Raw genomic sequence first — 20,250 nt, 5'->3', positions numbered from 1 at the left:
AGTGCTTTTAAGATTAAAGAAAAAGCCTAACCACGAATATCGAAATAATGCCTGGAGCCCGATAATGACTATCGAAGTCAAGAACGTCGAGACAGTCGAAGATCATCGTAGACTAATGATGATAATTTTAATTGAACTTATAAAGGGACATCAATTTCGAGTAGTGGGAAAATAGATGATACAAATAAGTTATAGAAAATTCTAGAAGTTTTGATAATGTGATTCAATTTCAAGTGAGTTTCACACAATATTTGGTAACTACTAAACAGCTACTAGAATAAGGCCATAGGTAAGCATAGGTGTTAAGGGTGACACGATTCTTCGCCGGAAACTCGAGATCTAACCGTTTTTCAAAAAAATATGAAGATGTTGTGTCAGAAGGTAGCATTAAATGTACAGTTATTGTAATATTTAATAAATATCTTGAACACTTAAATAAATAAGTATTTCAAAATTAAGAAATAGTAAAAATTAGAAGTATGAAAAAGGAAAATTTAATATAAGAGAATTTTGTAGAAAGAAAAAAACAAAAATTTTAAATTTTAGCAGACGTCACTTTATTAAACCTAACGATTAATTAAAACATGAACAAGAAACTCCGGCAAACAAGGTACTCTTTTATCTTAGGGGGGGGGGGGGGCAGAATCAAAAGAAACATATTGTTCCCGATGAAAGAAGATTTTGTCTAATCATATATAATCATGCATAATTGTCTATATATGATCAGATCCAAAAATTGGCCAGGTCTAATTATATATAATCATGTATAACTATATATAATAATATATAATTATATATATCAATATTTAATTATATATTTTTACTTCTAATTAATTATTTGGTTACTTTTATGGATGCAGTACTTGATATGGTCGTACGCGATTCTATATAATCAATTAAAATACAAAAAAAAAACTTTATATATAATTTTGCGGCTATAACACCAGTGGTCACCCATCCTACTACTAACGACGCCTTGAAGTTCCCGTCTGCTGTGCTGCTATCTTATATGACAATGATTCTATGAAGTACATAACGTATCAAATCAGTTTATCATAAATATAATATAAAAATTAATTTTATAATATATTTTGATAGTCTTAAATTATTTATTTTACCGAATCTCATTATTACATAAGATTTATTTGAATAATAAAGTAAATAATGATTTGACTGTTAAGCAGTAGCAAAGCATTGGCAGAGCAGTAAGTAGCAGAGCAGACCTAAACATTCCATAGGAAATGTAACAAATTTTTTATTTCAGAATGATTTAAATGTAATGGTAAACATCATTTTGCACTTTTTGTGAAGACCAAAAAAAAAAAGTTTTTTTTTTTCAAAGAAAAAATTTTGATAACATCTGACTACGCAAGTCTGATCAGATCTAATTGTATATCGACCTATATATTATCAGATCTGATCACATATAGACTTATATATGATTATATATGGAGTTATAACAGCCAGATATGATCATATCTAATTATATATAGACTCATATATAATCAGATCTGATGATATATAGACTTATATATGATTATATATGGAGTTACATCAGCCAGGTATGATTATATCTAATTATATATAAACTTATATATAATTAGATCTGATCATATATAGACTTATATATGGGGTTATAACAGTGAGGTATGATCAGATCTAACTATATATAGACATATATAAATGGATCTGATCATATATAGACTTATGTATGACTATATATGGGGTTATAACAGCCAGGTATGATCAGATCTAATTATGTATGGGGTCATATATAATTATCTATGACCTCATATATAATCATGCATGATTACATATAACTTCATACAGGGTGATCTCACTTATGAGATACTTGTGGAATTTCAGAAATGAAAACTTAATTTTTGGAGTGAATAGCAATTTTCAACCGAGACGCAGCTCCAACTTTTTTTTGGGCTAAAGATACAGTGAAATGATGTTATCACTTTTTTGTAGAGAATAATTTTTCCCATAAATCCTACCGATTTACTAGATGAAATTAAGATACTTGTTGAACGTTAGAACACTTAGTAAGATTTTCTACATAACACTCCGTAGGACAATCATCAAGACAACTTGCATGACAATAGGCAGGAGAACCAGCAATACTAATTTTAAGACCATAATTGTATTACTCGAGTAAGCCCGAGGAAATGCGCGAAATAATTTTATTTTCTCTAATAAAAATATTAAAGTTTTTATTTATTCGAAACAAAAGAAATAACATCTTATATTATTTTTAAAATAAATAAGTCAATAATATCATTCGTTATGAAGTTCGCTTGGTAAATTTTATTGTACTTTTTTTCCTTCTTTAAATCTGTAACGAGCTCTCTGATTGGTCTATTTCAATCCTCAATAACTCCCAAAATATTGAGAATTTCGAAAAATTTTATTCTTGCAATTGTGCTTAAAATCGCCTCTTCTATCCAAGTTTTCTTGGTCGGACACTAATTCTGAATCACCCTGTATATGATTATATATAATCATATATGATCATATATATGAAGATATATAATCATATATAATTAGACAAAAACTTTTTTCATCGGGTTGCGCTTCTCAAAGTTCGCAAAAAATGTAAGTTTGTTAGTGCAGAGGGAGAATCACTTTGGAAAGTTGAAAAAACTAAGAAGAAAACTAAAAATTAAAAATAAAGTTCCAGCAATTAACCGTAAGTATAATGATTTTACTTAATTTTGCTCAAATATTACGATTATTAGATTCTATTTAACCTTATTGAGATAATTTCCATGATTTTAATAGTTAAAATTCTAAAAACTTATAAGTTATTAAAAATTAAAATCTGGAAATGCTAAATAAAAAATTATTTTCTTTTTATTATGATACGATGGTCATTTATTATAATTTTTTTTTGTTTTATATAATTGTTTTCAAGTCGCATAAACTACTAAGGTCATGAGCAACTACGGTAGGGGGTAAACTTTTGAGGTTAGAACTCGTTTTATTTTTTGGGCTGAGCAGAATAATACACTTAAATATTGAAAATATTCATTGGTCTACGCCGGACTCGAATCCAGTCCAATGCTTTGGTAAGTAAGGGCCGGATCCGATAGATTACTGCGCGCCTTCATCACAATTTTGTTTATTGAAAATTTTTAATATTATTTCTAGCTGATCAAGAAGAATTACAGAAAATCCTTGTAAATTTTAAGGAAAAGATAGTTGATAGTTCTACGAAAGTATTCCCAGTTGATATTTTGGAGAAAAAAATTAGAACCATGGTTGACCCTAAAGGCCATCCCTGCAATTTACCACTCATCTTGTACTTGAGCGCTCATAATTACACATTACGTTTTTAAACTCTTCGAGCTCAAAAATATGATTTTTGTATCATTTTGAGCTCTCCGAACTCAAAACTCTAACAGTTTAATAAAACACAATTTTGTTACTTTTGAACCGCAATAAATTATGAATCAATAAACCGATTTTCACACGGTTGGCAGCATTCGACGCAGTTTTTTAAATCTTATCAAGAATTAATGAGATAAATTACTTTAATTAGGAGTTTCGGAGTGATTCGGAAAAAACTTTCGTTTCTAGAATCGATCGATAGAGCCGTTTAAAAGTTATTCCAAAAAAACCACATTTGAAAAAAATTTGTAGTTTGTAGTTTTTTTTTGAGATTTATCAAAATCTACCGTTCTGAGTCGGTCCAAAGAGTATTCAGAATTTAAGTTCAGTCAAGCTCTTTTGAATGGCGCCAATCGCGATAAAATCAGTCAAGCCGTTCAAAAGTTATAAGAAGGTCACACACACACACACACACACACACACACACACACACACACACACACACACACACACACACGCGCGCGCGCGCGCGCGCACGGACATTATCGCGAAAACATTCAGGGAAGCTTCCTAGGACCTCAAAACGTCGAGATTTGTTGAAAATTTGATATTTGAAAAACGGGGTAAGAACAATAACTTTCCGATTTTCTTAGCGGGAAATTAAAAATCAAACGAAAGAATGTGTAAGCTTAATTGATAGATTAGCAAAGTTAAAAGAGAACCAAATTAAATCAAAAATAATAAATTAAATACCGATACGTAGTAGAGCGACGAGTTTTAACTACTGTCCAAGCGAAAAATTTCTTCATCAATCTTTGATTCAGTCTATTTTCACTCAAATTATTCAAACTCGGAATTCCCGCAAAGCCTATTACTCGATTTATAATACTGCTGATAAATCTCGTAAACAAGACACTATGGTACTCTACTTGTCAACGATTTCTCCTCTATTTGACAGAAGCAAACCAGATCACAACTTTAAATGCCTCGTCTAGCCTTATTTCTAAGTCAGATCCATAACAAAGTAAGTTGTATTGATAACAATTATTTAAAATACTTTACAAGATATTAAAATCATCTGGAATCTTCTTCCTCGTTATCGTAACGTAGTATTGTGATTTGAATTTGAGTTAACAGCATGTTAATCTTACTTATATTTAAGTCTCCACTTTAATTTCTTTTTTATGATTACTTGAAAATTTAGACATATTCAAAAAATAAATTTTTCTTTAGATTTCTGAAAATATTGAATTATCACGAGGATAAAAAATATTCGTAATCAATTGACTTTCTTCTCTTTTCGAATAGCATCAAAAAAATTACTTCAAGAAAGAAGAAGAAAATGTAAATAAAATGTTTTACTCCGAAAAAATATTAGAGTCTTAAAATTCATAAACTCATTATAATTTACTATAAATAATTGTTGATTCTAGATTGGAGTAGCTTGAAACGCTAAGTTATTTATGAAGAAAGGAATGAAAATCGGAATTGCTCTTCTTGCTGAAAATGATTGACATGTGTTAGTAGGAAGAACACTAGAAGAAATATACGGTGAAGATTTTATTTACTTTTCAGCCGAAAGGAAAGAATAAGACACAGCCTGGAATTGGTCACCAAGTTTTTAAACGATTATTCTGTACAGAATGATTATTTTTCTGTTGTTCTAGTTAAATATTTCATATCAAAAGATCCATTTTAACCTCAGCTTTATTTACATACTATTGAAGATTGGTGGAGATAAAGCAATATAGTATCATTCGCACGTACACTAGACTCACCCACGCCGATACGTCGATCTACTGCGCATGCAGTTACACCGAATTCTTGTATACTCGAGTCATTATCGAATAGCACATTGTCGAGTAGAGTCACAAGCATTCATCAATAGTTGTAATTAGTCTGTAATGACTGTAAACATACGTGATTTATGTAACTGTATTGACAAGTAAAAGTTTGATTCAATTTTTTATTTTACAGATAAACCGAAAACGAAATAATCAGTGAGTCTGAACACGGAAACGAATAAAAACCTACTCAATCAACTACAATAATGATCAACCTTATTTTCTACTTAATCTACTGCAATTGATTTTTCTTTTTATTTTTAAAAATGTACTTCAATCTTTATAAATCAAAATATTTAATTTTTTATTGTAAAAAATCTAAAAATACATGCTTATTCTTGTGTTTTCAAATAATAACATTATTTTTTATTTTTCTCACTTTTTACTTGTATACATTGGGCATATTTTTATAAAGCTGAGTAAATGGTAGCGATCGCTTAGTGACTGTGCCGCTGTCTTGTGAGTATACAGACGTATTGAAGCCCAGCGCATCCATTTCACTATATTATTATCAACGTTCTCCATTATTATCAATACACACATTATCAAGGTTTTTCTAATAATCACATCCTTATTTTTTACACTTTCAAATTTTCACACATAATTTTATTATCAATGCGGCTGTGGACCGACTTGTGCTTTCTGTACTGCATTTAACCTATTCCTCACTCCTTTCTATCGGTTGTTGGAATAGAGGCAATGGGAAAACCACAGAGAAAACCCACGCCAGTACAGTTCGGTTACCGGAGCGACCCCTGGCGGTTGGTGTTAGAACTATTCGGACAACCGTCGGGGCTTGAACCCTCGTCTCACGACATGATGTGCGAACGAACTAACGGGATAATGACTTAGCCCACTCGGCCATCATTCCACTTATAATAGAATTATTTTTAAAGCATAATCATTTTCAGGAGTCTAATAAGTTTTTCAGAAAAAGTCGCAGCCAACAACAAAATTTATTTATTTATTTGTTTTTTTCAAAAATAGACTAAGTATCTGAGTATAAATGTGTGATTATTTTAACTTATTTACTGAAAAACACAATTAAAAATCGTGGTGTTCGCTCACGGAGGTTTACGTCGGCCGATGGAGGTTCATATCGGCTGATGAAAGTTCATGTAGGTTCATGTAGGGTCAGTATTCTGACTCAGGTACGAACAATTTTCCTCAGAATAACCAACAAAAAGGTTACAATAACAATTCTCCTAATGATGAATATAATGATCATAATAATCACTATCATAAAAATTATCATACCTCTCCAAGATCAAGTTCACCTTCACCTTATAGAGAATCTTTAAACTCTCACGCAGCTCAGCGGAATGACGTGCAGAAGTGCGTCCTCCAACGATCAACCAATCATCGAAACAGTTGGCAAAGTTCACCATTAATCTATTTTTGTATATTATGATAAAATACTAATCTACGTAAATAACTAACTAATTGACACTTTTTATATCTTTACAGTCAAAAAAGAGCCCACCCGATTTCTTGGGGAAGGAATTTCATTCAAAGCAAAACTTATAGGAATATTGGAAGTATCAGAGGCTCGAGGTGACCGAATGTGTCAAGCTGCTCTTGCTGACTTAAAAATGGCGATACGAGCTGCAGGAGAACATAAGCAACGCATTATAGTTCAAATCAGTATTGATGGACTACGTCTTAGAGATGAAAAGTCGGGGGTAAATAAACATAACTATTTAAAATTTATAAAGAAGAATAAATTATGATTAAGAACAGTGTTGTATTAAGCCATATATGGATGCATAATTCATATCTACGATTTTAATTTTCCAAACAGCGTACAAAACAGTACAATATTTGAATTCTTTGCTTACAAAATTTAGATAGGGATTTATGAAAAAATTTAATTTTACGAGCTTAAGGGATCTTCGTGCTTTTATTTACAATCATTTACTAATCTACACAGACTATATAATCGTTCGTAAAAAGTAAACTCCAGTCGTGCGTCGGAGCTGACACACAATTTTTTTTTTTAATGTAGTTTTTTTGGAATAACTTTTGATCGGCTCTATTGATCGATCCCGAAAACTTGTAACCAGGGTGTTTCGCCCAGGTCCAGTTGGTCATCCCTTTCCTCCTTGAAAAGGGCGTCACTGGGATATTAGACACGGTGTCCCAGAAATTGAGGAAGCATGAGAGGAAAAGACAGGGTTGTGAGAAGTTCGAGAGGGCTGTAAATAATACTAAGAAAATTATTTAAAACAAATGAAATTATTTATTTAATTTAATGATAAAATTTAACAACTTATAAAATTAACTTAAAAACTAACTTAATCGTGAGAACTTCTCACCAGTGGTGGCACTGCCAGAAAGTCTTACAACTAATGTCAATTATCTCTCTGATTTTCTAAGCCTCGTCACTCCGACGAAATATCTTAAAATACCATAAATTTCCTCGTCAACCTGAGAGACTATGAATTGAACTAATTCTTCGTCAACCTGACGCATTATCAATTAAACGTAAATTCCTTGTCAACCAGACGGATTATCAACTAACCTAAATTCCACGTCAACCCGACGGATTATCAACTAAAACATCATTTATCAATTTCCATATGACATCGTTCACCGGACGCTAACTTAATTCCTCAAAATTCTATAATTACTCGAATTCTTTAATTACAACTCAACTTAATGATCAAAATTTCACACTTAGCATTTCTTCGATACAAAATATCAAATTCATCAATTTAATTCCTTGCCAATTTTATTACTAAATTCATTTACCAATTTTCTTTTCCGAATTCATAAATCAATTCTTACTCAATTCATTTCGCAAATTTTACTTAGCTAAATTTCTTCATAAAAAAGTTATCACTCAATTTTCTTTTACAAATTTTACTAGCTAATTTATATTCTTAATTTCTACTAAATTTAATTAATAATCTTCTTGCCAATTTTTATTGATCATCTTAGAATCCCAATAATTCATCAATAAATTCATTTAATAAATTAACTTAATTAAATTCAGTCCACCGACTTAAATTTCATTTTACCAAAAAAAGCCAAAATTCAACTACATTAATTCTAAGCGTCTTTAGACAAAATTTAAACGTCCTTGCGACTTTCAAATCATTCTGAAATCAGTCTGAAAAAATTCTGGAAACGTTATGACTAAAGTCAGACTAAAGTCAGAGTGGAATCAAATAAAAAACAACCGTTACGCTCGGGAATCGAATCTGGGACCTGACGCTTGAAAGACTAATTCTTTACCAGTTTACCGATGAGAATTACTTGAATATCAGGGTTTTTAACAACTACAAGTAATGCAAATCGTATACATGATCAATGCGTAATGAACAAAATTTTTTATTTCGTTTGTAAATTATTAATTATCAATATACACTGATAGAAAGATTTATTAACTATTAATAAATTAATTTATTCGAAGACAATTATTTAATTGGTTAAATTTTAATAATTTAAAATTAAAATAATTTAAAATTTAGCTCGATCAAATATTAAAAACAAATACATGTAATGACATATAGTTATATATAAATTATATGTAATTATATGTAGTTATATAAAAATTATATATAATCTTAAAAACGAATGTATGTAGTGACGTACAGTTATATATAAATTATTTGCAATTATATATAGCTTTATATAATTACATATAATCTTAAAAACAAACATATGTAAAGACATATAGTTATATATAAATTATATGAAATTATATATAGATTATATATAGATTATATATAGATTATATATGGTTCTATAGAATTATATATAATTTTTTTTTCCCGGGATCAAACGGATCCCTATGTGAATTTCTAGTATTTTCAAAATAAAATCTTTTTAAGTCATACAAAAATTCATAACATTTAAAAATTTTTAAATAGGGAACCAATTAATAATGTATAATACTAAATTCACCTGTTGACTTCATAATTTAATATAATAAAGATAAAAATAGACCTTTAACTAATTGAAAATATTTTCAAATTACAAAATTTGTTATCTCTTATTTTGTAGAATGAAATGATTGTTAATTATGTAGTTGAAAAATGCTATATGATTATCAATTTATTAACCATTTGTCGTCTAACTGTTAATATAATTAGGTACATTATGAAAACTCAATGCACTACACTCGTGTTAAAGTTATCATAAATATACTAAGGACAAAATTGAGAATTATTCGAATTTACTCTGAAAAGCGCTAAACCCACGTTGAAAACATTTTCAAGACATTCTGAAAACACTCTAGTTTCATTTTGAATTCACTCTGAGATTACTCTGAATTCACTCTGGGATCACTGAATTCACTCTGGGATCACTCTGAATTCACTGTGATTTGACTCTGGAAAAAAGGCACAAAACCACTCTGGATCGACACTGGTTTCAATATGATTTCACTCTGACTCTGAATACAGAGTGATTCCAGAGTGAGGTGAAGGTTGCAAGGGACAAAATTTTCAGCCATAGAACTTTCGAGAATGACCTTCACTACTAAATTACGTACTTGTTAATTTTTTATTCAACTTCTGTCTGAGAATATTTCTTGATTAAAATTTATTTACCATAGATAAAAGGCCTATAATAAATTTATAATAATTATATTGCCGGTTAATTAATAATGAGTTAATAAAATTCATTGTCATAAATAAATACTCAGAGATGAAACTAACTAAATGACCTTGACGAATAAATTACTTAAATATGAACTCGCTAATACAAAATGGCTACTGGAGACGGTTATAAATCTCAGAATTTAATTCAGTTATTTCGGCCTCTTAATTAATTTACCCATAAACTGGCCTAAAATAACCGAAAATACCTGGAGTATAAATTTTTGTTCCAACGGTGGATTGCTATCCCAGCAAGGAAAATTGGCGGTTTCAGCTACTTGTCTTTACAGGCTTTTCCAAGGTCCAAGTTTTTACTTCAGATTCTCCTCAATTTCCCAATAAAATTCTCGGACTTAATTGTCCTGTAAATTCCGATAAATAAATATTTGAACGAATTTGAGTCTGTCAGCTGTTACGTTGAAAGTAACTGATTGTTTATTTAATTATATATTTTTAAACCCTAGTTATAACCAATAGGTTTGGGATCTTAAACTGTGGAGAAAGGTATTCCAACGAAATGAATGAAACAAAAAGGAATTCATTTTAAGTAAAATCACTTTGTTTAATTTGAATAAAACAATTACAATGAACAAATAAAAATTTAAGGTTGATAAAATAATGAAGAAAATTTTAGAATATAATTAACTTACTTGAGGTTGAACGCCATGGTTTCCCCGAGAGGTTACTTTCCCAGAAGAAGAAGACAAAAGGGGAAACTACTATTACTGGGAGGGTAGAACACTCACTTCCAATGTTCAAAAAACGACTGACTTCTTTTATTTTCTTTGACTCTGTTGGGTCCTCTCGGAAAAACCTGGGCGTGACTTCCTTGTTTTACTTTCCTAAGTCGGGGGAAACTCTAACCAATTAGTCCCGTTTAGTTTAGAATTTCCCCTTCTCATGAGTCCCTTCGTTTTAGGAGTCGCACCATTCCCTCCACGCAGGTCCCGTACTTATAATAAATTTTGTGTTAACATTTATTTTTGTTGGAGTATTTAATTTTTAATTTCCTTAAGGGGGATAGCCACTGTGACGCTGGAAAAAATAGGCAATTTTCGGGAATTTTTTTTACTAGGATAATAAAGGAATTTGGGGATCGGGTTTTTTTTGTTTTATAAAGTATATGTTGAGGATAATTCTCCTAAATTTTTATTCAAAAATATTTTGTTATCACAAAGTTATAAACATTTTTGTAGAGCACCAAAAAAATTTCCCCCTCCATTGCCGGTACTGTAACTCAAAAACGGATTATCTGAAACAAAAAAACCAAACGGCATTTTAATCTATAGGAATGTCGCTATCGTCGCACGTAGGGGATTTTGAAAATTTTGATTTGAGAAAAAATGGCGCCATATTGAAAATTTTTCGTCTTTTTCCTCATTTTTTGGACTCAAACAGCCTTAAAAATCTTAAAAATTAAAATTTTCAAAATCCCCTACGTGCGACGATAGCCACTAAGTAGACGAATACGGGGAAACAAAAAAATTGAGAATCGGTTCATATTTACGAAAGTTACAGTACCGGAAAGTTTGAAAAAAGTCGTTTTGAGAAAAACGCGAGTAAAGTTTTAAGAAGATTCTCGCAACTTTAAAATCTAGTCTTTCACAAAATATTCATACTCACATCAAACTATCAAGTCCTGGGCCATATGAGGGTTCTTCCTCCTTATCTTTAGTATTGACCTTGACTTTTTTATTTTTTACTGGCCGTCTCCATGCGGCTTTCAGCAGCTTTAACCCGAGTAGCGTCGCGCTCAGCGCAGTATGAGTAGAGTGTTGGTCCTACTTTAACGTCGAGATTCTCTAATATCTTCAGAGTTGCTAGAGCCCCATCATTGAATGTAATTGTTGAAATATATAAAGCTATTTCAACAATAAGGGAACAAGAAGAATTTGTTTTTGGGGCGAGCTGCCACACTAATGCATTGAAGCTTTCATTATTATTTTGTGTAAACCCACCGACACATCGTTCCAATAACTCTGGATTCGATAGATCTTCATAAATCGGTATTAAAGCTTCCGCAATATCTGCAGGAAGTGGTGGTTTTTCAACTAATGAGTCCAAAGTATTTGTTGCCACAGCTTTTTGAAATTGACACCACGAATTTGCACCTTCAGGACAAAGAAAATGCTGCGGATCTTCGGGTGATGAAAACTTGTGATAAAATGTTTGCCAAATAGCATTATACATCTCATCAACATCATTAGAATGACGTCTGATTGCTAAACCATAATACTTTGTAAATTCATTAATTGCTTTGTCCGTTAATCGACCTTTCCCACCTAAACTTTTCTGTGTATTTTCTTCTTTTCCTGTTTTTGTCTTCTTGTTAGTTCGTTGCTTCTTCAAAGCCCTTAGTCGACTGCCCATTCGTTTTTGCACGTGATTAATACATTCCTTTTTTTTTTATCTTCACCATGTCCCCATACGGTTTAGCATCACAAATATTTTTATACGTTTTAGTGTCACCATCACCTATATAGTTTACATACTTAACGTTATGTAATAACTCTGATCGCATAAACATCTCTTTTATTCCATCTACCTCCATTTGTCCAGAAGAATTTTCATGGTTTATTGGACAGTCTAGAGCATGGTCTTGCATAAATTGATCGTATTCAGCTGTTCCTTTTTTGAGCTCATTAGCGCACACATCTTACAATAAATGGATTTCATACTTACATCTACGATTTTGCCAGTGAAGTAACCAATTAGAGAAGATATACCAAATGAAGATTTAAACCCTCTTTTCTTCCAACTACCGTCACCGGAGACAGAAATTCCAGGAATGTCATTGGATTTTAAATGCTTGCAGGTTTCTTGGATTTCTTCTTTAGCAGCTTTTTCAACACTAAATCACAACAGTTTCTAGCTGCATTTCTGATTTGTGTGACCAGACGATCGTAAAAGCTATGGAACATTGGTCGTGGTAAATCCATGAAAGCACAAAATCTTTCAGCTCCAGATAACCCAATACTAATTATCCGCATTGCAAAGATGAAACGGCGATTAATTTCATACGCATTCTTGATGAGTGGACATGAATTTATCAAAACTGGATCACATTTTTGCAATTCACAACTAGTTTAAAACCTAATCCTCGAATACTTGTCTCAGTAAAGTTTACATCACCACCACACTTTTTACACGATACACAGCCACTTAGTAAATTAAATATCGAAAAAAAATTTATAATTTTGTAGCTAATACTCGAATCAATTGTACAATCAGATTTTTGTTTACTTTGTTTACGATCCATTATTTAACAAATTTTTTTGTTAAATAAACAAAAAAAAAGATCAGAAGATTTAAAAAAAATAAGTAAGTAAACAATAACGAGTACACTAAGAAACTCAATAAATTAAAGAACGAGTGTGTATTCATACAAAACAACTAAACTATGAGGTACAGTATCTCAACAATAAGAAAAAATATACGTTAAAAGTCAAATAATTGTAACGGTTGACAATCGTGAGGGAAAACAATCGCCAACCCGTACGAATCAAAGACGGAGCGAGCAGGCGACGTTTTCGTCGAAGCGCCGCGCGTAAAACGGTCAATCGACGCGCTCTTATAAAAATGACTATAACTCGAAAACTATTCGGAATTTTTCTATAAAATTTGAAATACATAATTTTGAATATATAAACTTCAGTTTAATGAAAAAAAAAAAAAAATTTTTTTTCCGAAATTTTACAGTGGCTATCCCCCTTAAACATTTAGTTATTTATTTGCCATTAATTTCTGAGTTCGTTGATTTTTTTTTCTTTTTGTTTAGTGTTAACTCCTGATTAAAATTATTTATTCGTTATTTTGTTTCATGAGATTTTGAATAGGTATTAATGATCATTATAATTACAGTTAAATTTATTGACCTTCTAAATGTAATTCTGGACTTTGTAGTTGAAATTCCGAATTTTATAAATATTATTTAAGTTCTGAATATAACATGTTGAAAATTCTTCCTTTAAAATAATACTATTATTATAAAAAAATGTGTTGAGATTTTAACCGTTAGAATTTTAAATCTAAAATTTCCCTTTTAAAATTTGTCTATAGTTTCTATAATAAAAAAAAATATATTTTTTTGTTATTTACTAAAGGAAATATGCTTTAACGTGTATCTGAGTTTGAAACGTTGCGCTCTTATCTGGTTCTCAGCGGGAGATAATTTTTATTACTCCGGTCTGTATATTTACGATACTTTGAAATCTGTTAAAATATATAGAAACTTCTCAGAACTATGAAATTTGAAGATTTGAAACCTTTGAGAATTCCGTTTCAATCTCAGATAAACATTGTTATGAATAACACAAAAATAATAAAAAAAAAATAAAATAAAATAAAGAAGAGAAAAAAATATAACTTATTTTACTTGGACTTGGTCCGATATAATACAGCCTAACGGAATAATTTTAATCAAAATTTTAGCAGTAAAATTAATCGCTTCGTTCCTCTCTCGTGAAGCCTTATGCAATTTTCTACGCTTCGTTTTCTGGGGACAGCGGTGGGGACTTAGCGATCCATATGACCCGGTGACAAGTCGTACAATTACTTACTCACGCTCGGAAGGTATGGAGTAGCTTCTACTCACCGCGATAACATATAATAAAAACTCTAGTCCCCGCGGGAATTCAAATTCCCTGTCACAAACTAATCAGCTCTTAACATCAAAAAACCACGTCGATCACCGCTAGCCCGGTTAAAATTGGTTGATTTGTACGTGAGTTATCGTTGTCGAAAGAAAACTAAAAAAAGTGTTTTTTTAGAATTACTTCGACATTCCTAGTTTGATCAATTTAAACTTAGTGTTTCTTTATGGAGCTTAAAAATCGGTTCATTAGTTCAAAAGTTATTGTGGTTTAAAAATTCAAGAAATTTTCATCAAAAATCGGGAAGTTAGTGGTCTTACCCCGTTTTTCGAAAATCGAGTTTTTATCAGATTTCGACATTTTGAGGTTCTAGAAAGATTTCCTGAATGTTTCCGCAATAATGTCCATATATATATATATATATATATATATATATATATATATATATATGTCAGAGAGGCAGGAGTTATTGTTGGGGATTCGGTATTTTGTGATTCACTCATTTTTATTATTACAATTAATATTCACAATTACAAAAAGATCAATTATTACGAATGAGTAGATAAACTCGTACAAGGTTAAGTTAATTCAGGGCGCAAACAATATTAACAGTATCTTGCGATAGATCGAGACTTAGGAAATAACGAATTCGCGATCACCAGGACGTCCGTTCGATCTCGATCTCAAAGCAAGACTGTCTTTTCAAAAACTATTCTCAAATAGTCTGCCTGCTGCACATTTCTCTTTTCCTTATTAATTTTATGATACCCCTATCGTCCTGGGATCCCGACTACGTTGACAACCATGTGCCTACCTAGGCCTAAACCTACCGTAATAAAACATTTTAGTTATATCTTATTTTACAAAATATTAAAGTAACAGTACATTTCTTAAAATAACTAAAAAATAGAAATATCCTAAAGAATATTCTCATCGCTTCGTCAGAAAATACTCCACTGTACTTTACTCTCCGACATATATATATATATATATATATATATATATATATATATATATATATATATATATATATATATTGTGACGTGGGAAATTTTCCCCACTAAAAATTTCGCATTAGATTTGTTTTTTTTGAAAATTAGTTAGTTTAGTTGGTCAAGCTGATGGATGGCGGGGATTCGACGCGCCTGTGTCGCCCCAAGAGTTGCCGGCCAGAATGCGAAGCTCGAGGTAACAGTAAGCCGAACCACGCCAAATTATAACGTAGTTTACTAGGCAATTTACTATGTAATAAACTATGTAATCGAGAGAGTGAGTGAGCGAGAGAGTGAATGAGACAAGCAACCGGGCGAACCCTCAGTTCAGTTCGCAACCAACTACCCGGGAGACATCTGGGAGGGTCAACGATCAACGAGGGAAACCCGGCATCGGAACTGACCAATGACAGGACGTTGAATCACTGGGAGCACACCAGGGCCCCACCTGAACGCCGAAAAGAATACTAGATTGAGTATCGACCAACCATCGACGATGGAAATTTATCGAAGACTGCTGATTGGACGCGCAGCGTGGTAGCTGTGCTAGCGAAAAGCCACAGATTGCTGGCACAACGGAAAAGCCGGCAATTCTGAGCCGGCCACTGACACGAGTGTTGATTTTTTTTTGTTTGTTGTTAAATTATTTGTCACGTTGCGAAAGCAAAACGACAAGTTTTTTTGTAATTTTTACGTAAATTCAGCCGCGCCTTGGCGAATTACTCAATTGTACGAGTTGCTTTTATTTGTGAGCCGATCGAACCGAGGTTAGAACTTCTCTCGGGAGTTATTTTATTTGTCAATCGACAAAGGTCGAGAATTCAACGAACGTTTTGGTCCTTTTCCATCGACGGAATTTCCGAGACGCCATCGCCGAGAACCTCTGCCGCCGTCAGCCACGCCGTCACTTTCTGCTGGAGTCACATCTTCACCAGGAAGTCGATTGAACTGGGGTAAGTGCGGTCGCAGTTATTAATACACCTGGTTGACGTCACCGAGTCCGTACTTAATTCGAGGTCGGAGAGGTCGTACCTGTCCGATTTAGAATTATAATTAATTATTAAGTTTTGTTTTGATTTTTTTTATTCGATTATTGATGAAGTTTTGTGAAATTGCACACTTTTGAGACGCAATTTTTGTTATTGACGTCAGCCAGGTATTCGGTGCCACAAAAGAAAAAAATTGTAATCCGTGTAAGGAATGTTGTGTATATTGTCGATTTAGTAGATCAAAATTTGAGAATGCATGCCGAATGAAAATTGGCTCGAATCAAGGGCCATCTACGAGCGTGGTTGTTAATCATACCTCGAGCTTTGTCCCGCGTGTTGCCCGACGGGTAACCAGAGTTACCTATAGTTCAATTACCCGCCGCAATTGATAACTGATCGATTGATTGTGACATCAATAGTCAAACGACGACAAATCGATGCTATTGATAAATTCGACAGTAACATAAACCACGAACCAGTTATAAATTTTTTTGATAATTAAAAAAATTTTTTTTTACAAAAAAAAAAAAATTTTGTTACTTGTCTATTACGAAAGAGACGCCAAGACGTTTATTTTGTTAATTTTACTTTATTTAATTTTTGAAACGATCAAAATTCGGTTGCCACGATAACTCGATAATTTTTTTGTATTGTTAAATCCGAAAAATTTGTTGCTAGGAAAAAAAATACGAAACATATATTTTTGTTGTTTCCAAAAAAAAAAAAAAAAAAAAAAAGAGATTGTTATTACGAAGACGGGCTACGACCATAATATTCGTTTTCTTAAATTCCAAATTTGTTGTTACGAGACAACCAGCGAAACAATTATTTTTTTTTGTTTTTTTTTGTCGTTATTTTTTTATTTATCACTTGTTGTAAAAATAGTAAAGCGAGGTCACATATTTTTCTTACTTCGAAATTTTGATTGTCATTGAATAAATACGAACTCATTATTTATAATTTCGATCGTATCCAGAATTTTTTTTTTGTTCATTGCACAGTCCCTGCGCATTACTGATTTTCTTTGGTTGTCTCAATGTTTTTATTATCCTCTTCGACTAAATCTTCCGCATCGATTTTCCTCTTCGCTCCACGAACTCTAGAATCTCTTCGACGTTGACCTGCCGCCCGACGACGATCAATTGCTGAAGCCGAACCGTGGAACGTCAAGTTCCTGGCGCCCAACAAGCGACGAACCAGGTAATCCAACATTTATGTGGAACTCCCCGGTGCTGTCGACGCCAGCCCGTGAAGAAAACCCCATTATAATATATATATATATATATATATATATATATATATATATATATATATATATATATATATATATTGTGACGTTATTTTAACGACCGGGGTCTATTTAAAATGATCGTCATTAGCGCCAACGAATTTTTGTAGTTTTAAGCTGATATTTCAAGGCCAAATACCATAGAAAATATAATTTTAAAGATTAAAGAAAATTGTTTTGTGAATTAAGTGAGTGTTGATGCTGAGTAACGAAGATATAGTTTTAGAGTGGATTTAGAGAATTAATGTTTCAGTTGAGATTTTAGGATTTTTAAGAGTAGAGTTAGTTTTAGAGTCAAGTGGTGAAAAATATCAAGGTCAAGTCATTTAAGGGTTTTATTGAGTTATTTTTGAGTTATTTTGAGTTTTGAGTTTTGTTTCGGATTTTGAGTTTTGAGTTTCGAGTTCTGAATTTTTAGTTTTGGGTTTTGAGGTTGCAGAGGACGTGGGTAAGTCAGCGTTGCCGTGGAGCGGGACTATACGTCACCCGGTTTCGTTTGACGTTAGACACCATTCTAACCCTTTGAGACTTCCAGGTGGAATGCCTAAGTCTTGTTGAGATGCCAGCGCTCCAACGTAAAGGAATAGGGGATCAATTTAAGTTTTCGGTTAAGTTTACGTTTTAGCTAGTTTTGATCATTTCTAGCGAATAAAAAAATTATCTACTTTTGTTTAATGTTACGTTTACGTTTTGAGTTTTGAGTTTCGATCCCAGCCGTAGTCAGTTCCTGGAGAGCATCCACCAAAGGAATATCCGTACTCAGAGCCCCAATTGTTTGATTAAAGATTCAAAATATTTGGGAATTAATTGATTATAGAGATTTTAGTTGTGAGAGAGTCACGTTTAACAGTCGAGTTTTGGACTTCGTAGAGTACCGTCGCGTTTGAGAGTTGCCGCTGGTCACTTCAGGTGATCGGACGTGCATAGAGTTTTCAGTTCCAGGTTAAGGTTTCAGTCTTTTGCATTTTATTTTTAGCTCCAGATAAAAATACAGATTTATTAAGTTGTTAGACATAAAATAAAAAGTTACTCAGCATCGACATTGTTTTTATAAGGTATGGGATCGCTTTATTTATTGTAATTTGAGCGTTAATAATTGAGTTCTTGGTCATAAGATATTAGATAGCCGATTCTGCAGAATACTTTTATGTTGTAAATAATTTAGAGTAAGTTGACAGATCTATTTGGGAGTATTGTTCAAGTTGTATAGATTCACTTTATTTATTTGAGATTGTTATTTTAAGATTTATTTATTTTATTTGTTTAATTTTTTTTGAGTAAGAGTCTGTAACATGACTATAGCGTTTCATATTGTTAGTAATATCGTTCCGATGATTTTTGTCGTAGTTATGTTCAAGTTTGTTATCTAGGTTAAAGTTTTGGTTAAATAAATAAGGATTTTGTTGAGCATAAAATTTTGGTGTTGCGAATAAAGTCATTGCAATCACGGATCCACTCTCTACTCGAATCACCCCCTCTCTCCACAAACCAGCACACTAAGCAACCCCGAGGTATCCCGTTGTCTTTCCGATTGTTGGTTATTTGGTCTATATTTTGTTAAGCTTTGTGTTTCCGATTACGTTTACGTTTATTGGCTAGTTTGATCATTTCTAGCGATCAAAAATTATCTAATTTCGTTTAAGTTTTGGTTACGTGTACGTTTATATTTAAGTTTTAGTTTGAGTTTGGCTAGTTTGATAATTGCTAGCGAATAAAAATTATCTGATTACGTTTTCACTGGTTTGGTAATTCCAGTGATTAAAAATTACCTGGCGCCCTAATTTTATTGAGACCAGAAATTAAAATCGGGAAGATACCGAAGTATAATCTAGAATTTTTGCAAGAAGTAAGTTCCCGTAAAACCCCAAGAAAAACCCGATTGTAAATTGGCGATTCCCGCCAAGGTCTGGAAGCGGGGAACACTGTAGCGATCGAACACCTGGATCGACTTTAAAAATTCTGCGTTATAATATATATATATATATATATATATATATATATATATATATATATATATATATATATATATATATATATATATATATTAGGTGGTCCTTATGTTGGGTTTTTTGAAATTTTTTTTCACGATAGTTCAAAATCGGTTCAAAATCTATAAAAAAAAAATCATGCCAAGTTATAGCTCTTAATTTTAATATTAACCCGCGCCCCCGACGGTCAAAGTTTTAAAGGAAAATAACATGAGAAAAGTTATATTTTTACTTTGGAATTTTTTACGTCATAAACTAACCAACAAATCACATCAAAAATATTTTTCTAATGCAAAATTTAACGGTCTACAAAAAGGTCTCTTATCATTTTTGATAATTCTAACGGTTTTGAAGTTATTCGAGGTCTAAATTGAAACTATAATCTTTTTCATAGTTTTTTCTGTTTTTTTGGTCATTTAATAGTTCATAAATCATGAACCGGTTATTCTTTATAATCTCATTGGATTTTTTTGTTTAGAAAATTTTCAAAGTAACTGTAACTTTGGAATAATAGTAACACCAATTCATTTTTTTAGCCTGAACTGTCGAACATTTTAAAGATTTTTAACTTTTTGCAGATACAAAAGAAATTCGGGACCTATTGTCTCGATGTTTATTGT

The 20,250-nt window shown here is 31.9% G+C and overlaps 2 protein-coding genes across 4 annotated transcripts in view; one reads left to right on the top strand and one right to left on the bottom strand.

Annotated features, from left to right (window-relative positions):
- Nucleotides 1-20,250, top strand: part of Dab (DAB adaptor protein) — a 115,114-nt gene that overhangs the window by 44,268 nt on the left and 50,596 nt on the right. For 2 of the 3 annotated variants that reach the window (XM_074251618.1, XM_074251620.1), the window contains exon 2: nt 6,645-6,859. In XM_074251618.1, coding sequence (XP_074107719.1) covers nt 6,645-6,859 — 215 coding nt within the window. Of the gene's footprint in view, nt 1-6,644; nt 6,860-15,745; nt 16,319-20,250 lie in introns of those variants that run through there. The other variant, XM_074251619.1, reaches the window with a different exon arrangement.
- On the bottom strand, nt 10,497-12,476 carry LOC141532981 (uncharacterized). Its single transcript, XM_074251613.1, has 3 exons — nt 12,464-12,476; nt 11,405-12,367; nt 10,497-11,033 (listed from the first exon to the last, which is right to left on the bottom strand). The coding sequence occupies exon 2, from the start codon at nt 12,149-12,151 to the stop codon at nt 11,474-11,476; it is 678 nt and encodes a 225-aa protein (XP_074107714.1). The 5' UTR covers nt 12,152-12,367; nt 12,464-12,476; the 3' UTR covers nt 10,497-11,033; nt 11,405-11,473.

Source organism: Cotesia typhae, unplaced genomic scaffold, assembly GCF_013202065.1.
Source record: "Cotesia typhae breed Kobodo isofemale line unplaced genomic scaffold, CoteBio_Ctyphae contig_77, whole genome shotgun sequence".
Lineage (NCBI taxonomy): Eukaryota > Metazoa > Arthropoda > Insecta > Hymenoptera > Braconidae > Cotesia > Cotesia typhae.
This window is presented reverse-complemented; position numbering and strand designations above follow the sequence as displayed.

Excerpts from the sequence above, each read along its gene's own strand:
- LOC141532981 (XM_074251613.1), bottom strand. The coding sequence starts at position 12,151 with ATGGGCAGTCGACTAAGGGCTTTGAAGAAGCAACGAACTAACAAGAAG.